The following is a 22,584-nucleotide window of genomic DNA, read 5'->3' as shown; positions in this document are numbered from 1 at the left end:
CCAGGCAACCTTGGGCCACTCTCAGCCCTCTGAAGCAGGCAATGGCAAATCATTTCTGAAAATCTTATTAAGAAAAACTGCAGGGACCAATCCAGGCAGTCACCAAGGGTCAACACAAGCCTGAAGGCTACTTCCCTCTAATAATCTGCAATGAATTGAATCCCCTTGAGTTTGTACCTGCTGTGTCACCCAACAGATAGAACCTGGGTTGTGCATATCTAAATATAATCTATTGAAGTTAGTGGGTATCAGTACAATGCGCTATCTTGACTATGATCTGATTCTGCAAGGGACTGGCTTGTTGATATGGGTAGAAGTAGGGAATGTATTTATCAGTTACGGTAAGCTTTTTTTTAAAAAATCATTTCAGACTTGAATAAGTGTTGGTTATCACTTTAAAACTTGGGATCTGGGTGCTTGAAAGCTACCTTTCTCCTATTGAAATTTCTCCTATTGAAATTTCTCCTGTCTTTTCCAGAGAAGATAATAGAGGAACTGTTCTTCACTGTGATACACTGACTAATATTTTTTTTATCCCCGTGGAGGGGTTGCCATTGCAACTTTACACAAAGGGTGTTTTATTCTCTCAGGAATTTAAAATTCTGATTCCATTGGTTTTATTTGTAGTTAAATTTTAGGACCACTATTTCTATTTTATTTCTGTAGTTCTGATTGGTTATAGGTATTAGAATATTATTTAAAATATTATTTTTGTACAGCTGGTCCTTGACTTATCACCATAACTGAGCCCGGACTTACACTGGAAACTAGAAAAAATGTCTCAAGTTGTGGTTATATGATTGGGACACTGCAAACATCTGAAGTGGTGAGATGGTTGCCAAGCACCCAAAATGCAATCACATGACTGTGTATGGGTTGTTAATTTTGAAAATGGGCAGTAAGTAGGTTTTTTTTGGAGGAGGGAATGCATCATAAATTGAGGGCTACCTGTAGTGAAACATGACCAATGAAGCACTTTTTGTGAAACTCTATTTTGCTGTTGTTGAAGATCATTGTTATAATCATCCTGATTTTTGTGGCAGCTGAAAAACTGCTTAAAGCTTACAGGAGGAAAATGGTCTTGCTTTAAAATGTTAAAAATGCCAGCAGAACATTTTAATAGCTTAATTTAATGATTAACCATAACATATGGAACACAGATCACGGTCACATAACTATTTTGTTACATAAACATGCGAGACAAAAGTGCATCAAAATTTGATAAGTTTTTAGTATTTTACTATTTACATTCTAGAATGAATAAAGATGATATTGCATTTTTTTTTCCTTTTGTAATTCCAGTTGTATTGGTCAAAATACATCATGATACAGTTAGACATAGGATTGAATAATGTGGACTGAGTGTGGTAACATTCTTGTATACATATTCAGAAGAATGTAAAACTATGTAAACTATTGAAACAAAATTAAATGTTGTACGCCATCTTTCAAAGTGTCATTTAATGACTTAGGAAATAATGGGTTCATCTATTCTTGCATTTTTTTGAAAGACTGAAAGCATGAAAAATACATAGAAACCTACAATGCATCGAGTTTAGATCAACATTTTTTTAATCCTGTGCCTATCAGATGTTTAGAACTACAAACCCCTCCTCAAACCAGTAGTGAAAAGGCCAGATACTTTTTTCCAAGGTCTATCGCAGACGAATTAAACTGAATGCATGAACAACAGTGAATACTGATTAAGATAATGAATTAGCTAATGATAATTTCAACAGTGAGATGCAGTTGCATGCACTTATTTTAAGCTAACCCCTGGAACTATCACAAGATTTTTCTGAAAATGTAAACTTCTAATTTACCTGTAGTTCTCCTTGAATATTTACTTTGCCAATGTTCTACCAGAAAAAAACAAATACTTACTAGCAGAGTAAGTGATCAGAGCTTCAAGTGTGGCTGTACAACTTCTAGAATTCCTTACTCCTGGGTATCACTAGTAAATTTTTTGGAGTTAGTGTTCGACTTAGAGAGCTACAAGTCTACCACCTCTTGTTATTTTCAATATTCTCCATTTATTGATTTGTGAATGAAGAACACCACATATAGTTGTACAGTAGCTTCAAATACTGAACTATTTGATTTCTTAATTCTAGGTGAGCATAACCATGACCTGAAACTATTTAATCTGAGATAAAATGTATTCTTAACATCAAGTTATTTAGCATTTACTTTAGGATTATTCCATATATTGTTAAAAGGAAGGAAGCTTTCTCTTCTACCTCCTCCCTCCCCCAATCAAGTTATGCTTTGATAGCTTTCTCAATGTGAAATAGTACATCATTTTAGAAAAAAAAGCAGGTTCAGAGATCTAGGGAACCACAACATCCAGAGATTGACAGAGACTGCCTTGTTCATTTCCTTAACAGGAAAAGTTTAAAACTCACAAGATGTAAAGGTTAGTGGGGAAAACTTTTTATAAAACATTAAGTATTCATTTCAGTCATCACTGATAAATTGATGAAGAAAAATGACTAAGATTCCATGAGAGCACCAGTTCATATATGGAATGCTGAAAACAGCATTAAACCTTGACAAGTGCATTTCCTAAATCATATTAAACACATACATATTGCACATAAATATATCCGCCTTTGGCATCTTCTCTTCACTATAATTAAATAATAAATGCACTGAAACATGTAACAGCAGACATTCAGATTTTTTACTTTATGAAACCTGCATAATAAAATCAATATAAATATTCAATACCATGCAGACACAAAGACGACATGTACAAAACAAGTGGAAGCTAATGTCATTTAAGAAAAAAAGCAGAATTTTGTTACCATCCATCAATTTATAAATATAGAATAAGCATATTTATTTGGCTTTCATTCAGAACACAAGAGAGTTACTTAAACCCGCTTTAGCAAAAGCTTAGCTTTTGTATTTGCTTTGTTCTCTACGTACAACTGTGGTCAGTCATTAAGCAGTGTGACATCTGTGCTAACATACCAGCAACAGAGAAGATTCGCTGAGCACTAGTATGATTGGTGATACTTTACTAATTTTAAAATACTCCCCAGGATCATGTCCAATTCCAACTAAGTGACTTTTCTAAGCACAATGTTTTATAGCTATATTTAAATAGATAATGCCACATACAAGTATAATAAACATCCAAACATCCAATTTCTAGGAGCTGTTGAAAAGTGTGACAGAAGGAAGTAAGTTGGTACTATCTAAAGCAGTGTCAGCATGTGTCACTTGTTTGTAGTTTAGTATCTCAAAATAGAGAAGGGATGACTGTCTCATTCTGCCCAATGCCAAAAGCAAGAACAAAAATGATAACGCTCTAACAAAAACTATCTTTGTGCTCTAACAAAAACTATTTTAAAACATTTCTGTTGCTTTATGGTTTTGAAAGCTCCAGTTAGCATTCTGACCGCACGTAATGATATTGTTTCTTACTATGAGCAAAATAGAGCCTCTGAGCCTGCCTAAGTTGAATAGATTTGAAAGCAAATTCTTTTCCCTCTTCATTCTACAGGCTGTAGTGTAAACTTACATTCACTTGCAGTGGAGAGCAGCATGTGATTACGAAAAAAAGCATTATTTTCCCTTTACAAAAACTTTTCAAATAGTATTATGTGGCTGCAACCAGCCCATATTGAAAGGTCTTCAAAATGACATTAGGACATCGTGTTCTTGCACACTGGTATAAAAAGGTTGACCAAAAAGAAACGAATGTAAACCAGGTTTGAGCTTTTCGGCAAAAGCCATTATTATGTTAAGATCGCCCTCTGCTGTTAAGTCCAGATCTATCTTCAAGTTACGAAGAGATTTAAAAGGCTTTTTTCCTTTTTGCCTGTAAGTTGAAGAATAAAGATGTGGTTAAGCAGAAAACTTTAAAACTATGTCAAGATGCAAACTAGCCAACCCCATTGTTTCCTTTGACTTTACAACTCACGTATCATCTTCGATGTATTTGATGAGAGTTAAGGCTTTTCTGTGAAGGACTAAGAGGAACTGTGCAAGGAACACACTCCTTAGAGACAATCCAGGTTTCAAATGAAAGACCTGTTAAGAATTGGCACATACACAAATTACATCCTGAAAAAATCTCCTTTAACTGGAGTGCTCTCCCATTTTCCTGCAAACACTACCTTTATTTATTTTTATTAAACTTATATGATTGCTGCAGACAATATTTTTTCAAAACTTATTTTGGACTACATCCCCAATAATTATGAAATTTTATTCCCAAATACCTGAAGAATTGCTCAGCCTTGCTTTATGTGCTCTAAATACATTACATATTTTCTAAAAAAAAATTAGTTTTCAAGAAAAACTATGCAAAATGAATATTTAATCATCAATGTGCCGTATTATTAGTTTTAAGTAAACTGAAACAGAGTTACCTGATCTAAGAAAGCTTTTACTAAAGTATCTTGGTGCTGAACATCTTGGAAAACATTCCTGCAGAAATACAGAGGAACAAAATAAAGCATAAAAAGAGAAAATCCTGGAACATTGGGGACTATTTTTAACTTGCAAAAAAAGGCAAACAAGAGAGGACACAATAAAAATGGTTTTAAAAAAACCATGCACAATATGGAGAAAGAGGGGAAGAAATAATAATCTCTCTCAAATTACCAGGACCAGGAAACAAAATGTAGGGAGATTTAGGACAGACAAGGAAAACTGTTGTTCACATAGCAGAGAATAAACAGTTGGAATCCATTACAAGAAAAAGTGACAGCTATTAATTTGGAAAGCTTTTTTTTTAAAGGATTAGATAAATTCACAGAGAACAGATCTATCAGGGATTATTAGTCTTGAGAATCAAATATTGTCTGAAAACTGGGGACAAGGTGTCTGCAGTTCCAGAGGAACATTAGTAGAAGAGGACTACGTCTCCATTTATTTCACAGGCATCTTGTAGCTCACTGTGAGAAGCAAGATATTGAACCCAGGTTTAGCTTGACCTGATCTAGCTATTAACATGCAGAAGGAAGACAGAAACTAGATTTACCCCACCCCTCACTTCACAAAATGATCCTGCCCTGCTATCTCATTGGGACAGGGAGGTTGTTCTTGGGAGGGATGAGTAAGAAGGTCAGAAGTGATTGCCACAAGTATATACGTCTAGCAGGCTCACCAAAGGCCTGAACGCAATCCCAGCTACCAACAGACAGAGGAAATATTGAAAGGTTTCTGGAAGTGAACAATCATCTTAGTGACACCGCAAAGCCACCTATCACACTGTGCAAGAGAAAGCAATGGGAAACCCCGTCTACATTTTACCCCAAACCCTGTGCACAAGGTACAGGGAGCCCTTGACTTACAGCAGTTCATTTCGTGACCATTCAAAGTTCCAAGGCCATTTTTCACACCTATGACCACTGCAGCATCCCCAATTGGTCATGTGATCAAAGTGGTCATGTGATCAAAATATGAGCCAGCTTGGCACCTGGTTCATATTTACGACAGTCGCGGTGTCTCAGGGCCATGTGATCCCCTTTTGTGACCTTCTGACATGCAAAGTCAACGGGGAAGCCAGATTTGTTTAACAACTGCATAACTAACTTAACAACTGCAGGGATTCACTTAAGAACTGCGGCACGAAAGGTTGTAAAATGGAGCAAAATTCATTTAACTGTCTCACTTAATAACAGAAAGTTTGGGCTCAATTGTGGTCGTAAGTCGAGGACTATCTGTATAGTGATTGAAACTATAGATTTAAATATAAAAAATGAATTATAACAAACACAGCAACCAGCATTAGAATTGAAATAAAGACAGCGAGATGATAGATAACTTCCTCCTTGATGATCAACTATTAACAGGATGGAGATAGGGAGGGAGAGAAGGAGGGAGACGGACAGACAGACCGACACAGGCATGTAAGCACACACACAAAAAGGATACAGATACTATATCTGAATGATGATGAACACCAACATAAAATGCACATCTATATTCAAATGTCTGCTCACTGTATTTACTCAAATGTATTAACTCACAACGGACAGTACCAAATAACATTTTGGTAAACTCCTCAAAAATACATACAAGTCAGGAGTAAAACTTTCATCCGTATAGATGATGGTATCTAGAGGCATTTCTTCATCCAAAGTAGCTCTCCAAAATGCTGTTAGTTCAGATCTCATGTACCGTCGTTGATTGTAAATATGTTCATGGCATGGAGGCATCTGTTTCACTGTGTTAACATCTACATCTATGTGCGTGGTAGGGTACGGGGCATACATCACTTGACGGAAAGGCAACACAAAGCTTCCAGTCACATCCTGCCACAATAAAATTTCAAAAATTAAAAATGCAAAATATCATTTTGAAACAATTGTCACTCTTTGTCAGTCTTAAAAGTAAGACTGTCCTTTAAAGTTTGACTTGTGTCCTGAAAATATTCAAGATTCTACTGTTTAAAATATGCATTGGTACTCAGAAATGAAATCTATTTCAATTCATTGGAATACGATTGCTAGTACTTGGTTTTAAATAGCTGTTTCCCTATACATTAGTGAACAAAAAACATGTGTCTTCTGAGTAAAGATTACAGTATTAAATATAGAAAAGTTGAGCCAACTGAACTTTGCTGTTATTAAACTCCACCGACAGTCCCTTAGAAACCTTAGCTATCCTTAAATGACTGAAAATGTATGTGTCAAACTGGAAGTGACTTCATAGAAACTCACAATGTATAGATCACAATGAAACGTTGGAATTTCTTTCCAAGGATACACAGATCATGACTCTCCAATTGAATTCTTTGTGTGTCTACCTCAATAATGTTGGGCAGCTTTTCAGTTACAACCATTACACAGTCCCTTGAGGCAATGATACAATCAGCCCTTCTTACCTCAGTCAGAAACATGGTTAGAATGGTAGTTTTACATTTCATTCATGCAATTATCTGGTTTATTCTGTTTATTTTTAATGTTACAACTTTTAGAAATGAAGCATAAGAGGTCAGAATCTAAAGTAAATGAATCTAAAGTAGCTTTGTTCTTTGTAAGATCAGGGTAATAATGTAAGTAAATAATTAAAAATAGAAATAATTCCATCAATAATATTCTAACCTGTAGAGAAAGTGTTCTGCATATGAGAAGGAAAGGCAAAGATGTCAATTTTTTCCCCTTTAATCAAACAAACTCTAATGTACATTAAACTAAGAAAGCAGCAGGCTTTACTAATTAAATAACTGAATAATTTATGTCATTGAAAACTACCTTTTCTTGACTTTAGAAATCTACTTAAAAGGAAAAAGCAAGATGGAAGAGATCATCTAGAAAATAGTGTAACTTACAGAATTGTTTTGATTAGAAAAGGCGATTTCTAATTGCTTGGTTTTTAACAATACACATAGGTTTTGATTAGTATGAGTGATTCAATACTCAATTTAAGTGTAGAATATAAACTGATACCAGGTCGCATTTAATGTGAGGGTAGCGCATACATGGTTGGGAATAGCACATGTATCCTTGCTTTTGGGGTTTTAGATGTTAATTGTTCCATGTGCAAAATGAAGAAAAGAAGGTTCAAGCTGAGGAAAGCTCAAAAAAGAAGAGGCTCATTTTGAAGAACTATACGAGAATATAGATGACCCTTTGATTATGAGTCTATTCTCCAGCTTTTCTCCTTTATTCACTTTATTTATTTTAAATATTTGTAAAATCTATCTAGAAGGCCTTGTGGCAGGTTATAATGAAGATTTAAAGAAAAAGACAACCAATCTGTCTCGGTTGATAAAAGTATTTTGACAACCCTTAAAGACATTTTGTCAGTGTAAGTTTACCTTTAGGAACGATATTTAGAATTTGGTTTTTTATTTTACTTTCTAAAACTATTCTGTGACTTCATTAAAATAAATTTAAATTGTAAGTATAGTTTTAATTTTTTATTATCATATTTAATTACCATATAAAATTTTACGTCTGGAAATTTTCATTACCCATATCGATCAAGCAGGAAACAATTAGCCTATTTTCCTCAGAAATATTGCCTCAGATAGTGTGAATTTGAATATTGCAACCATTTTGTGGGATTCATTATCCGCACTAATTGAGACCTTCCTGTATGCATGAAGAAAGAAAATATCTTACCTTCAGTAACCCTTGCACAAATAGACCTGACTCATACTTAAAAGATGTTTCATTTCTACAAAGGCGAGAACATTTTCGCTCTGCTGGCGTGAGAAAGAGGCACAGTGTCTGTACTATCTGTAAATAAATAAATATATATATGTATATATACTGAAATAATGTAGAAAAATTGTCAAGAGTGTTTGCAGCATGTACTATTAGGAGACAACCCAAGAGCAAAACACAGCACAGAGACTTAGACATTTAACAGTGGTTTAAATACAACATATACAGAAATATATGTGGTAATAATTACCTGATAAGTAATCAATCTTCTTAACTCTACACGGAGAACTTAACAATGGATACTGGACATAAGGAGAGAGATATACAAGGAGAGAGATACACACTCTCATGGACTCCTTTATATAGACAGCTTCTTAAAGTGGCAATAACCCGGCTTCTTAAGCGGCTATACCTCTGCTGACTGACTCATCCTCATTTCATCATTTTAGGTTACAGCCTTACATTGGCTGGTCAGCTTTAAATCATCATTACCTTGACAAAAATTTTGTAGATTGACAGTTCTGTTGTACTTTTTATATAGGGCAGAATTACAGAAGTACAGAAAACCCCTGGATTTCCTAGAAAATTCCCTGAGGGCTAAAACACGTTAGTTTTCTTGATCAAACTTTAAAGTGTGGTTATTATGGGATAAATGTTTGCCATATTGAGTTCTTGAATAAAAGCAAGATACAAATCAAACATATAAATAGTACTTGTATACAAATCTCATGCATGATTTTTCTGTATCCAGATCAGAAATTCTTGAATTTCAAACTTAAGACAAGATTTGGAAACGGCAGATGTTTATGGGTAAATTGAATAAATTGATATTAAAAATTTAGCTAAACAGATCTTTCCTTCACCCCCTAACTTCTTCCAAAGCACTAAATATTTCTGCAGACAAAATAAAATTATTGCTTCTATGATTTTAATTAAATCACCCTATTTGGGAAATAGTTTCCATCACTGTATAGAAGACACATACCTTATTAACTTTTTCTGCACTGCTTCCTATAACAACTGAGCAACCACAGGTTTGCAGATGTGAACTTATGGCCCTGAATATTAAGCAGAGGTTAAAAAAGTGATTTTTTAAAAAATTTACAAGTTGGAGCCAAGTTTACATATTTCAGAATCTTATTTTTTAAGTTTTTAAAAATAGTGCCCTTAATCTAAAATCTGAAAGTTCACACATGCCCTATTCATATGCAAAACAAAACTTGAAAATACAATTTCAAGAGTACATATAAAGGTAGTCCTTGACTTACAACCGTCATTTAGTGACCATTTGAAATTACAATGGCATTGAAAAAAATGACACGACTGTTTTTCACACTTACAAACATTGCAGCATTCCCATGGTCATGTGACCAAAATTCAGGTACTTGGCAACTGACTCATATTTATGATGGTCATGTGATCCCGTTTTGCAACCTCCTGACAAGCAAAGGCAATGGGGAAGCCAGACTCACTTAACAAACATGATAGTAACTTGACTATTGCAGTGATTCACTTAACAATTGTGTCAAGGAAGATTGTAAAATGGGTCAAAACTCACTTAACAAATGCTTCACTTAGTAGTAAAAATTTAAGTCAAGGACTATCTATATAGAGCAGTGGTTTCCAACGTGGGGTCCATGCCTACAGGGGGGCAATTTGATTTTTAATGGGGGCAATTTGAACCTTGTTTAAACCAAGTTAATGGCATTTTAAGCTTCCTTTTTGTGAGTAGAGTTCACTTTTTGAGTAAAGTAAGAATTATATGTCACGGGTTGGGGGGGAATCAGGATTTTAGAGATGCTTAGATGGGGCAGGGCCAAAAAAAAGGATGGGAACCATTGATATAGAGGAAAGTTTGGATAAGAAAAAGAATGGCTAGCCATATTTTTAAAGAAGACCCATATTTCATTGAATACACTTCAGGTTCATAATATCCATGATCAAATCTCATTTTTTTAAAAAAGAAATCCTTTCATAAAGTTATCAATTCCAACTATATTTTATAGTTATAATTTGAAGTAAGAATTCTAAAAACAAAAAGTATGAAAAATAAAATATCTTCTGAGCTCCTGCTTGAAGCTTTATCAGAAGTACATTAGAAGTTAACCTGAAGCTTTTCATTTCTGGGGAGTGGTGGGGGTTCCCCCAGAGAAAGCAAGTGTGAAAGAAGAAAACTGCAAACCCACTTTAGTTGTTATTCCTTCTCTTCACAAATGGCATTTAGTGTATCCCCTTTAAATTTCATCATACCTAAGTTTCCATGCATATAGTCCTCAACTTATGACTTATCACTTAGTGAAGTTCGAAGTTCTGACAGATCTACCTGGAGGTTACTTATATCCCAGATTCGAAAGTCTTATGGTCTTGCCCCATCCCCCTGGTCACAGGACTGCTCTTAGAAGCTTGGCAACAGGGTCACATGACATTTTGATATTTTTGACCAAAACCAACATTTACTTCTGTTTTTTGGCAAAATACACCCATAGCAATTTATTCACTCACTTACTGACTGTGGCAATTCACTTAATGACCTCCACAAAAAGGTTGTAAAAATGTCATGAGTTACAACCATAATAGGCAGGCTTCATTATGGTCATAACTCAAGAACTACCTGTATTTGTAAGGCTTTTGTGCTTTAAAAAATTATCAATTTTTAAACTGAAGTTTTCAAAAGAATTTAGGCTCTCTTTAAAAACCTGCTTTAACTTTCTGTAACAAAAACTAATCAATTTCTATCCCAACAAGTCCCCTATCTACGGGATCCACCATTAAATCTCCACTTTCAATGTGTTTCACAAAAGTGTAATAAAAACAGAACATACTTAAGTAGGAAACTTTCGTGACAACTGTCACCAATGTCATCATCACTAAGCACAGTATCACGTATCTGGAATACAATGAAAAGAAGAATAAGGTTCAGTTATTATGAAAATCAGAGATATGAACATATCAAAACTGATTTTTATTTTTGAAAAAGCAAAGTCAGAGTTATTGACAGTATGAAATTATTATCCTTCCATCTCCAACACTATCCAATACAACTGATGAGGCTTCCAAGATAGGAAGCAAAATGTCTTTTTCTTCTTAAAAAAAAAATTACTCCAGTTGCCTTTTCAAAAATAAAAACCACTTCTGATACAACCTAGATGCCTGAAAATATTCATAAACACCTATATAAAGATATTTGATACAATGAAAAATTTAAAGATCCCAACATCTTCCAAAAAATTCTCATAGCAATAGCAATAACATTTACACTTATCTATAGTGCTTTACAGCCCTCTCTAAATGATTTACAGAGTCAGCCTACTGCCCCCAACAATCTGTGTCATTTTACTGACCTCGGAAGGATGGAAGGCTGAGTCAGCCTTGAGCCAGTCAGGATTGAACTCCAGGCAGTGAGCAGAGTTAGCCTGCAATACTGCATTCTAACCAATGTGCCATCACGGCTCATAGAAAGTTAAAAAAATAATATACTGCAGTCAGCCTCAATAAGTATTTCTGCCAGCGTTAAGGAGCGTACAAATTTCTTATTCAAGGCAATTTTTAGTTTCTGTCTATCAAATGTGATGTTTTAACCCAGGTTGTCAAACTTGATTTCATTGAGCGCCATATCAGTGTTGTTTGACCTGGGGGGGGGGGGCAAGAGGACCAGGGACAGCTCAACGTCACTCATGTCAGGGGCATCTGTGGTGGCCAAGTGCTAAGGCAGGACTTCCCTCAGATCCTCCCTACCTCTCATTATAATATTTCCCTTCCTTCCCTTCTTTTTCTTCCCCTCTTCATTCTCCTTTCTTCTTCCTTCCCTTCTTTCTTCTTCCTTACTCTCTTCCTAGCTTTGTCTTTCCTTTTTCCCTTTCTCCTTTCCTGTCCTCCCTTTGATGCTCAAATGCAAAAGGGAAAACATTTCTCCTTTTGTTTTGTTTTTAGTTTGTTTGGCTAGCCCTCCGAAAGCAAAAACGGAGCTCAGGACAGCCACAATGGCCTTCTGCAGCTTTCTGCCAGAAAAAAAACGGATCTCCCCGAGCTCTGTTTTCACTGGCAGAGGGCTGCAGGAGGCCATTGCGGCCAAAAACGGGACCCCGGGGTTGCTGCACAAATGGCCTCCCCATTTTTGCTGGCAGAAGCACCACGGGCCAGCCCCGCATGCCAGGTCTAAGAACCCTGCAGGCTCCATCTGGCCCGTGGGCCTTGAATTTGACACCTCTGTTCTAACCCTTTCTCACCAACACATGATAAAACTGGACATCTGTGGTCAAATGTAGATTGATTGCCAGGAGGGAGGTGCTGCATTCCAGGAAACCAAGAAACAGCAAAGTTTAATTTGGTTGTGAGGAAGAGAATCAAGACAGCTTCTCTTTAGGAGTTCTTAAGAGTATATCTTTAATGATGCAGATAGCTTTAGTTTGGCTAGATTTCTCTCTACGGGTGTGGAATAACGAAAGAAACTGCTTAGAAGAAATTCAGGATGTTTTACTTAGTTTTTTGGAGTCTGACATGATATTCACATGTTCAAAGGCAGACTAAAAGTGGCAGCTACCGTGTTTCCCCGAAAATAAGACAGGGTCTTATTTTCTTTTGACCTCTAAAATAAGCGCTTGGCCTTATTTTTGGGGAGGTCTTATTATTTTTGAGGTGCAGAAGGCGGCGACCGTGGTTACCTCATAGCTGCTGCTGTGTTGCAATATTTTCAGGAAGGGTTTATTTTCGGGGAAACAGGGTAGTTATATTCAAAAAGACAAAAAACAAAGCGGTGGAGATTGCATCAATGCACTCTTCTTGGCAGAGTAAAGTGTCTGCTGTTGCCTTTTTTCAATGTTTTAAAATTTCCAATATAGTTAATATACTTGGAATTCTCAAGAGGTCCACCACCAAAGGATTAACCAGGTTTGACCTGGCCTAGTTTCAGAGATAGTCAGCCACCTGCTGGGACTTTAAAGTACATGCTTCGGCTTTACATCTGTACATCTTACATTTCTAAGCAGCCAAAGGAATAAATTGTTCACCACACATTAATATTTGCCTAAATGGAATTCAAAATACAGGTAGTTCTTGACTTACAACCGATCAGTTAACGACCATTCAAAGTTACAATGACACTGAAAAAGGTGACTTATGACTGTTTTTCACACTTACAACTTAGCCGCCCAGAGTCCCAATGGGAGTGAGCGGCATACAAATTTCATTAAACTAAACTAAACTAAACAACTGTTGCATCCCTGTGGTCATATGATCAAAATTCATATGCTTGGCAACTGGCATGTATTTTTGACAATTGCAGTGTCCTGGGATCAGGTGATTATCTTTTGTGACCTTCTGACAAGCAAAATTAATGGGGAAGACAAATTCATTTAACAACTGTTAATAATTGCAACGAACTGTGGCAAGAAAGGTTATAAAATGAGGCAAAATTCACTTAAGAAATGTTTTGCTTAATTGGGCTCAATTGTGGTCATTAGTCAAGGACTACCTGTAGTTAAAAAAAACCTAAGGAAGTCAGGTACTTCCTTTCATGCTCTGTGCACACGCATGTGTGTTGTCAAGTACATTTTTGACTCCTAGTGACTGCCTGGATTAGTTCCTGCAGGTTTTTTGGCTTTGCCTTCTTACCCTTGCCTTCTTCCTAGGTCTGAAAGGGAATGACTGGCACAAGGTGACCAAGATGGGACTAGAACTCACAGTCTCCTGATTTCTAGCTTCACGTCTTAACTGCTACATCAAATTGGCTCTCTTCCCTTCACATAAAGATTTACATCTATTTCTTCTGATTTCTGACTCTCTTTAGCACAGGAGAAGATAACAACATTACAACCACATTTTTTTTTATTCCCTTTACACTGTTTCCCTTTACACTTCTTCCCCACCACATTTCACAAGTTTTCTTTTCTTAGTTTTTAATGTTTTTTTTCTTTGTATGTTATACTTGGATAAGCCAATATAAAACATTTAAATTCAAAGACTTACATCTATTTCTTCTGGAACACTGTGTGATTTCATAGATGATAGGAGTTCCATCACAGGAATTACCTCCCCTGTCAGCATTGGAATGATACTCTGGCCCTGTACAGTAAATCAATTTTTTATTAAATAAAACAAAATTGTAACAAAATTGTAAGAAAAGACTATTTAACGACAAAAAGGTTTTTGAAGGAAAAAAAGAGAGAAATTAAAAGTAATTTTGAAAAAAATATTTTTTAGATTTATTCTAAAATCATCAAAGAAATAGGAAATCAAGAGTGAAAATGTGTACATTTTTAAATCAGGGGGTTAAAATTGAACTTATATAATGTAATCTGATCTAGGATGGAAGCAAGCTAAAAATGAAATGAATATAGAATTGTACTTTATAATTAAGAGATTACAAAAGGAAATCTTTTGTGCTTCATTTCTTATTCAATATAATGTAATAAATCTCAACTATGTATAACCTAACATTCATGCATATTGGCAATTCTTTTTCTGATAGATGAATGATGTAGGGAAATCTTTTGACAAATTGTTCTACTTTGTTAGGAAATGACCACTCTTAAAGAGACTCCCAATTCATCTTAACTGTTTTTGTGGAATAAAAATATTTAAATATTTAGATTTCCACTTTCTATGTGGTTTAACATAATTTAACTTCATATGGCTTTTCTGGAGCACATAACCAGACATGTCACTAAAGGCAAAATCATAGAACTGTGTCTCCCTAACTTTGGCTGTGCTATGGGAGGGAATTCATTGGAGAAAGGTAATCTTTGAGTTACCAACAGGTAATCTTTGAGTTACCAATGTAATGGAGTTACCAGTGTGTGTGTGTGTGTGTGTGTGTGTGTATGTATGCGTGTGTGCATATTTTATTCTCAGCATTTTGCTATATGTGTTTTTCTTACTTGATCTTCCACTCTTTCTGCACCTTCCATAATAGACTTCTGGAAATGTTGTCTTTCCTAAAATAGAAAACATTTATTTACAAACAATAAAGACTTTTGACTTTTTACGAACAAATTTTGACCTAAATGTGGTTCTATTTAAAAAATTAAACTTATCATTGTATTCAAACCCAATGACAATAAAATAAAATTATGCATGATAAACCAAACAGAGATATGTTTTTAGATTCTTGCACAGGCATAAAATTCAAGGGAAATTATGATCTATTCAGATTTTTTTCTCCAATCTATTCCTTTCTATCAAATTGTTAGCAATCAGAAACAGGATACTACCATTTATCCTATTGGAGCATAACAACAAAGTGCAAGAATGTTTCACTTTGCATAACATTTGAATTATATTTGAACACAGAATTATTAGAATCCAAAATCATCTCAGAATTATTTTGCGAACATTTCCCTTGAAGTACATTTTATTTTATTCATTTCATGAATACCGTGTTTCCCCGAAATTACGACATGTCCTCATAATACAGTCATGCCACATTTTTCGGGTGGGGAAAAAATATAACAACCCCCCCCCCCGCATATAAGCCCCCTGGACAACCCACCTCTGGCCAGATAGAGCACCGCTCACCAACCTAGCAGTATCTCGAAGGTGCAAAGCCGCGGGAACCTGGGGGGAGACAAAGGTGATCGTGTTGCTTGGTGCCTTCGAGATACCGCTAGGTTGGTGAGCAGCGCTGTGCCCAGCTGAAGAGTGGGGTTGCCGGGCGGCTGCTCGCTTGCAAGCAGGCTCCCAAAGAGCCAGGCACAGCCTCATGGGCAAATGGCTGTGTTGCGCCGTCGCAGCAGCGCAACACAACAGCCTTGAAGCGACTACGCTCATGAGCAGCCACCCGGCAAACCCCCTTTGCAGCCGCTAGGAGTATCGCCAAGCCACATGAGCACCTATTCGCCACCGCCCGGCGCCTGTGGCTTGGCACCTTCCAAATGCCAGTGAATGGTGCTCTGCACGGCTGGAGAGGGGGATTGCGCGAGCGGCTGTTCCGCTCTTGCTCACCCACCTCCCAACGCATGGCCCATCTCTCATTACAGAGCCAGGGCACCTCCGCTGCCGCCGCCATACCACCCTGACTTTTTCCACGGCTTCCAACTTGAGATTTCTGGCAGTGGCCGCTCTGGGCGCACACTCTATGGTTGTACGCTCTGCAGGCAGCTGGCCCACAACCATAGAGCATGCACCTGGAGCGGCGACTGGCGAAAGACTCGGGTTGGAAGCCGCAAAAAAAGCCAGGCTGGGATGGCGGCAGCGACGGAGGTGCCCTGGCTCCGTAATGAGAGCTGGGCCATGCATCCTGAGGCTGGGAGGGGGGTGAGGGAGAGCAGAACAGCCGCTCGTGCAACCCCCCCACTCCAGCCGTGCAGAGCATCATTCACTGGCATTTGGAAGGCGCCAAGCTGCAGGAGCCGGGTGGCGGTGAACAGGCGTTCACGTGGCTAGGCGATACCCCTAGGTCAGTGAATGGCGCTGTGCCTGGCTGCAAAGGGGGTTTGCCAGATGGCTGCTCGTGAGCATGGTCGCTTCATAGCCATTCGCCTATGAGGCTGTGCCCAGCTATTTGGGACCCCGCTCGCAAGACAGCAGCTGCCCGGCAACCCCAAAACAATAAACCCTCCCCCCATAATAAACCCCAAGCCATATTTTGTAGGTAAAAAGAAAATAAGACCCTGTCGTATTTTCAGGGAAACACGGTACTTTAAAAATAAATAATCTATGTTAAAATCAGGGACTACAAATGTTTTTCATAATTAACAATCTAATGAATCCTACATGAAAAAAGCCAGTGAGATTCTTTTAAAATTACTATACATTATTGGATAAATGGTTATGCCATATGATAAGTTAGGAAGAAAACACTGGATGACCTTCCAGATGTTCTGCGCCATTAACAACCTATTTTATTCATATCCCACCTTTCATTCAGAAATGAATGCTGCTATTTTTTCTAATGTCAAGCCAGTGAAGTAGGTGAAAAAGTAAATTTCTGTGGCTTGGAGTGATCCACAGCCTTAGTTTCCCTGCTGCTAGACCAACACATTAACTGCCATACTAATTTTCATGTTTAGTGGGTTTTAGAAAAGTTCTAATCCAAAATATCTGATCAGAACCAATTTAGCTCTTTTCTAACAGGAAGACATTTTTATTGGCTATTAGAAACTATATATATTTCTGAGCAAGTTTACATCACATGGTCCATATTAGGTAGTTGCATGTAATGAACTTCTATTACTTTTTTTCAGAATTACTATATATGTCATTTTTAATCAATTAATACCAATTGCAACTCTGGGCAGCCAATATAGCCTTATAATTAGTATAAAATCAAGTAAAATAAAGATAGAAATAATGAAAAATGAGACAATTAAGACTAGTCCATAATACTACAGAACAGTGAGCTATGAATTCTTAAATATGTCCTGAAGGTTTATTATTTCAGCTTCTGAAACCCTGAATTGGTTTCACATTAATCATTCTTGAATAAATCTATGTAAGTTAAAATTAGAATCTCTCTTAAATCAATCTAAGCTCCTAGTGGTTTCCTGAACATGGTTTATTAATGCATTTTTCCAGTATACCATTCAGTCCTGAAATTTCCTGCTTATCTTCCACTAACTCCTAAACAGATCTGAACTGGCTTACGTTTATGAGAACAGCCAAGGTCAGCTGAATGCTAATGAAATTGATTATGATAAACAAGTTTCACTGGTTTCACTCATTTTGCCAAAGTATGACTAAATCTGGACTCATAAACATAAAAATTATGTTTATTTTTAAAATGGAGGATATCAGAACACCAATGACAACATAAAAGCTTCAGTCTTGTCTTGTTTGCCATGTGTTAGAACTTGTGATATTTAACATTGAGAAGAGACAGATCTTCTGACCTAAATTGTTTAACAAGTAGAAATATTACTATGTATTAGAAGTAATTTCAATTAAAAAAAAACAACCTACCTTATGCATCCATATTCTTCCTTTCCTTATAATGTGTGTCAATCTGTCAACACAAACTCTGTGCAGGGGAAGGTAGAAACTAAGCTCACTCTGTGGAAGTATTATTGATAATCCGTATGTACTTCGGTCTCCATTCCAATTTCCATCAAAAATTAAGGACACAATAATGACTCCTTTCTCAGATAAAACAAAAAACTTCACATCTATTGCGCCACTCTCTGCATTTCGAAGTATTTCTCCATTGAGAGTATGATTTGCAAGGAATGTTATTTCTCCATCACTGAGAAGCTGTTGCTCTGTTTTTGGAGCCCAAATATGTCTGACTCTGGGACCAAGAATATTATCCCAATATGCAAATGTGGCAGCTAATAAAGGGGATTCTCCACTTAGTGCAATTTCTGTCTTGGCAACAGCAGGAGAAGGAGGAGGACAGAGAGCAGACATGATGATCTCAGCAGTCACATTATTGAAACCTAAAAAGCATATGCTGCAAAATAAGCAAAGCAAAAATGTTTATACAAAGCATTTTGATGCCCTAAATCTTGAAGTGCAATTTTTAGCAGAAATAATTGTGTAGATAGCAAAGTTCATAATAAACTACTACATGAGATCCTTACTCTACTTCTAGGCTTTACAAATGTCCAGTCTGCAGATTTCCAAAAAAAGCAAGTTTAATCCTTACTTAGTGACTGTCACGTTCAGCGACTATTTAGTTATGATGATTCTGAAAAAATACATTTATGAACAATATCTGCATTTATAATCTTTGCAGCATCCCCCAATCATGATCACCATTACAGTTAGTATATATTGTTCTGTTCCTGACTGTTTCCTGCTCCGTCCACTAGAGTGGAAAGTTTGGAGAGGAAGGGATTATAGGAAAGTAAGCAGGCACACAAATGGGAAATGCATATCAAAAGCAATGCTGTAGTGGTAACATCAACAGATGTAGCATGTTACACAAAATACTTGGTATAGTCCACATTCTATACCTGCTTATTCTCTTGTAATCCCTTTTTCTCCAATCTTTTCACTCGCAGGGAGTGGGGGGAATGGGTTAGGTACAAAAGAGACTATTTACAGAAATCACTTGATTTTTCCTCCCACCGCTGGAACTGAAAAAATGCTTAAACAACTGAGAGATTCTTAATATGCATAGGACTGCTTTGTCTCAAACAAAAATCAGTGGTGGTATAATAATAATTCATCTTATCAAACTATTGGAAAAAGTTTATTTAGAAACTCAATGTGAGGCAACTAATTAAAAAAAACATGAAGTTGAAAGAGAATTTCAATATTTCAATAGTAATTACATAACAATTGTAAAACGATCTTCTCCCATTTTGTTTCTATTTGTGGTAAAAGCAGAGCATTTCCACTAATTTCCTTCTATGGTGCAAGCCCAAGAAAACCTGACTAAGGAAGTTTCGTAAGAAAATAGAAGCCTGGCTTACTCAATATGTCTCGGTTCAAGGTTGCGTTTCACCTACTTAAGTAATCACATATTTGTAGAGAAATCTGGTATTCCATCTAAAATATGTCCCATCCAAAAATATTACTATTACATTGAAAGTAGTCTTTGGTGGCAAAGAGGGTTACCAGATCAGTAGGATGACAGAAATGTGATACAGACACAGAAAACTCTCTTAGCTGCATTTAGTGGCAGACAGAATTTTACAGTCCAAATTTGGTAACTCCAAGAAGTCACTGGAATTTGTTTATAACTTTAAAAAAAAAAATCGCAAGACAATATGTGTCTATGTCAACGAACATTGCAAAACAAGCTGAAGAGACAAGCTATCAACACGCTTTGAACTGGGGATTATAAAAATAATTACAATAATACAAACATTAAAATATACAGCAAACTCAAATAAATTATATTTAACACAATATGTCACTAGAGTCCTGCTAATAGAAACTGCATTTTTATTAATATAAAATATATTGTAAAATGCTATATGTCTTAAATATATATGTATATATAACCTCATGTGAACAGACAAATTCAGGGTACAGTATCAACTTTGAATCCTCACACAATTTGAGAGGGGCAGAAATATATATGTATGTATGTGTTTGTATGTATGTATGTATGTATGTATGTATATGTGTGTGTGTGTGTGTATATATATATATATATATATATATATATATATATATATATATATATAAAGTCATATATATATATTTATTTGTGCTGATAAAAATTATATATATATATATATATATATATATATATATATATATATATACACACATACATACATATATATGTATTTGAAAGCCTTGATTTCAATATATGTTATATGTGTGTGTATGTATGTATGTATGTGTGTGTGTATGTGTATATGTATATATATAAATATATATATATATACAATATACAATATATTCATATTCATACACATATACATACATTACATGCATACATACATACATACATATATATACACACACATACATGCATACATATAAATATGCCAGCCAATGTCCAAAGATGTCTCCGTGGTCATGTGGCCGGCATGACTCAATGCCAAAGGCGCATGGAACGCTGTTGCCTTCCCACCAAATGTGGTTCCTATTTTTCTACTCTCTCAATTTGTGCATTCAGCCTGTGATTTTGGACTAATGCCACAATGCAATTATCAATAATTATAATGGAAAAAATCTGTTGTACCTCTGATTCTTGTGTATATCTCCTTTCCACAAGTGCCATAATTATAAGCATCTAAATCTAATTTGACTTGGATATGGGAATAGATTTTTTACGTGCTTTCAAACTGCTAAGGTTGGCAGAAGCTGGGACAAATAATGGGAGCTCACTCCATTACGCGACGCTAGGGATTCCAACAGCCGAACTGATATTGTTTGACAAGCTCAGCATCTTATCCACTGAGCCACAGCGTCCTTCCATATATATGTATAAAACCAATTTCGTTGTATTTAAGTACAATGACAATAAAGATTATACTTATGTATATTAATGTTGGGTCCTCTAGACCTCTTTTCTCTTCCTCCCAAGAAACCCAAGTTTGCAATTAACTTCAGATCCAAAAAGAGACCAGCCAATTTTCTCAGACCAAATAGCTTTTTCATGGAAACCAGAAAGAAATCTTTGTGAGTTGGACTCCAGTTATCATCTCTGCCAGCTTTAGTTACCACTGCTGCATTTCCTTCCTATTATGTTGGAGATATTATATTTTCTCCCCTAATTTCCCATCCCATATTTACTTCTGAAGCACAGCAAGCCAGCAAAACCAGTCTGACACCGTCACTTTAAGAGTTATCTCTCCCCGCCCCCCATCTCTTTTAGTCATTTATTTGGTGCTCAGACAGATCATTCCTATAAGATGTTCAGTCGGTTCAATAAGTTGAAGGAAAGCCCCTCGAGCGCCAGTTATTACACTGGGAAACGACCACTCAATCTCAAAAGGAGACCCGAACTCGGCTTCTAGGGCAAAGCAGTCAGACGAAGGTGCGATACCCGCTCCCCATCATCATCATCATCATCATCATCGTCATCGTCGCCGTCACCTACTTACCTGGGTGCGTAACTGTCGGAAGCCCGCCAAGAAACCACGTTATCCCCCTCCTCCCTTTACTAGCCATTCCCGGTTATAAACACAACCAACCCATCGGCGCGCATGCGTCTTTCGGACGGCTCTGAACTTTCACGCCGACGAACTCCCATCCACTCCGAGGAAGAGGCGGGGGGGGAGGAGAGTTGAAGTGACGTAAGGGTCGAAGTCTTTTTTTTTTTAAGCACTGTAGTGAGAATTCAGCCTAGAGGTAAGAATGGCAGAGAGTGAATGTGTAGCCGTCTAACTACGGCTCTTTGTCGGCATAAGAAATGCAGCCCTGTAAAGTCAGCAAGTTAAAGAAAAGGTACCCGTGGCCCTCCGAGGTTGAAAGTCATACGGAAGCCAAGAGCTACAGGCATACGTATGTATGGCCTTTTGGGGACGCAACCGCCCCCTGCATTTATTTTTCTTATTTGCAGGTTCCTCCTACACCTTTAAAAGTGATATCACAGGATAGGAGGGTTCCCTACAGAAGGGTTCCAGTTAGAACGCATGGATCAGCTAGAAATCTTTTAACATGATAGTTATAATTTCGCTATTGAAAATATTTTTCTGGCTGGCTTATGGTAAGAATCAAAACTTTGCTTTAAAAAAAATGGAAAGATACGTGATTGTTAAAGAAAGCAAAAGCTTTCATTACTTTGACTCCTAAGTGTATATAGTGGAGGCGGTGACCCTTTGAGAGCTGTATGCAACCAAATTTCATTTTAATGTATGCTGATTAGCGTACCTTCAAAATGACAATAAAGCTATTATTCTATTCCATTCCATTCCATTCATGGAGACTCGGAGACTGTCATTTGAGAGCCTGAGCTCTTTATAGAAAACCTATACGTCTAACTCTTAGGTTAGGTCCACTTGGGATTCTGACGGCCGAGAGAAAGGAAGGAAAGCGCGCAGGCGCGTGACGGCGGCCAACATTTTTCTTTTCTCCTTGAAAAGAAATCTTCCCATCTGTTCATTCTGGAAATTCC

General features: G+C 36.7%; 1 protein-coding gene across 1 annotated transcript; it reads right to left on the bottom strand.

The window, feature by feature from the left end:
• Positions 1 to 1,222: 1,222 nt before the first annotated feature.
• C9orf72 (C9orf72-SMCR8 complex subunit) lies at positions 1,223 to 21,732 on the bottom strand. The gene is made up of 11 exons (XM_032213698.1): positions 21,572 to 21,732; positions 18,027 to 18,513; positions 15,008 to 15,064; positions 14,097 to 14,192; positions 10,955 to 11,019; positions 9,118 to 9,190; positions 8,088 to 8,204; positions 6,037 to 6,272; positions 4,383 to 4,440; positions 3,932 to 4,041; positions 1,223 to 3,829 (listed from the first exon to the last, which is right to left on the bottom strand). The coding sequence occupies exons 2-11, from the start codon at positions 18,468 to 18,470 to the stop codon at positions 3,643 to 3,645; spliced, it is 1,443 nt and encodes a 480-aa protein (XP_032069589.1). The 5' UTR covers positions 18,471 to 18,513; positions 21,572 to 21,732; the 3' UTR covers positions 1,223 to 3,642.
• Between the last annotated feature and the right edge of the window lie 852 nt (positions 21,733 to 22,584).

Source organism: Thamnophis elegans, chromosome 3 (genome assembly GCF_009769535.1).
Source record: "Thamnophis elegans isolate rThaEle1 chromosome 3, rThaEle1.pri, whole genome shotgun sequence".
NCBI classification, from domain to species: Eukaryota; Metazoa; Chordata; class Lepidosauria; order Squamata; family Colubridae; genus Thamnophis; species Thamnophis elegans.
The sequence above is the reverse complement of the archived record's forward strand: the minus strand, read 5'-3'. Positions and strand labels throughout refer to the sequence as shown.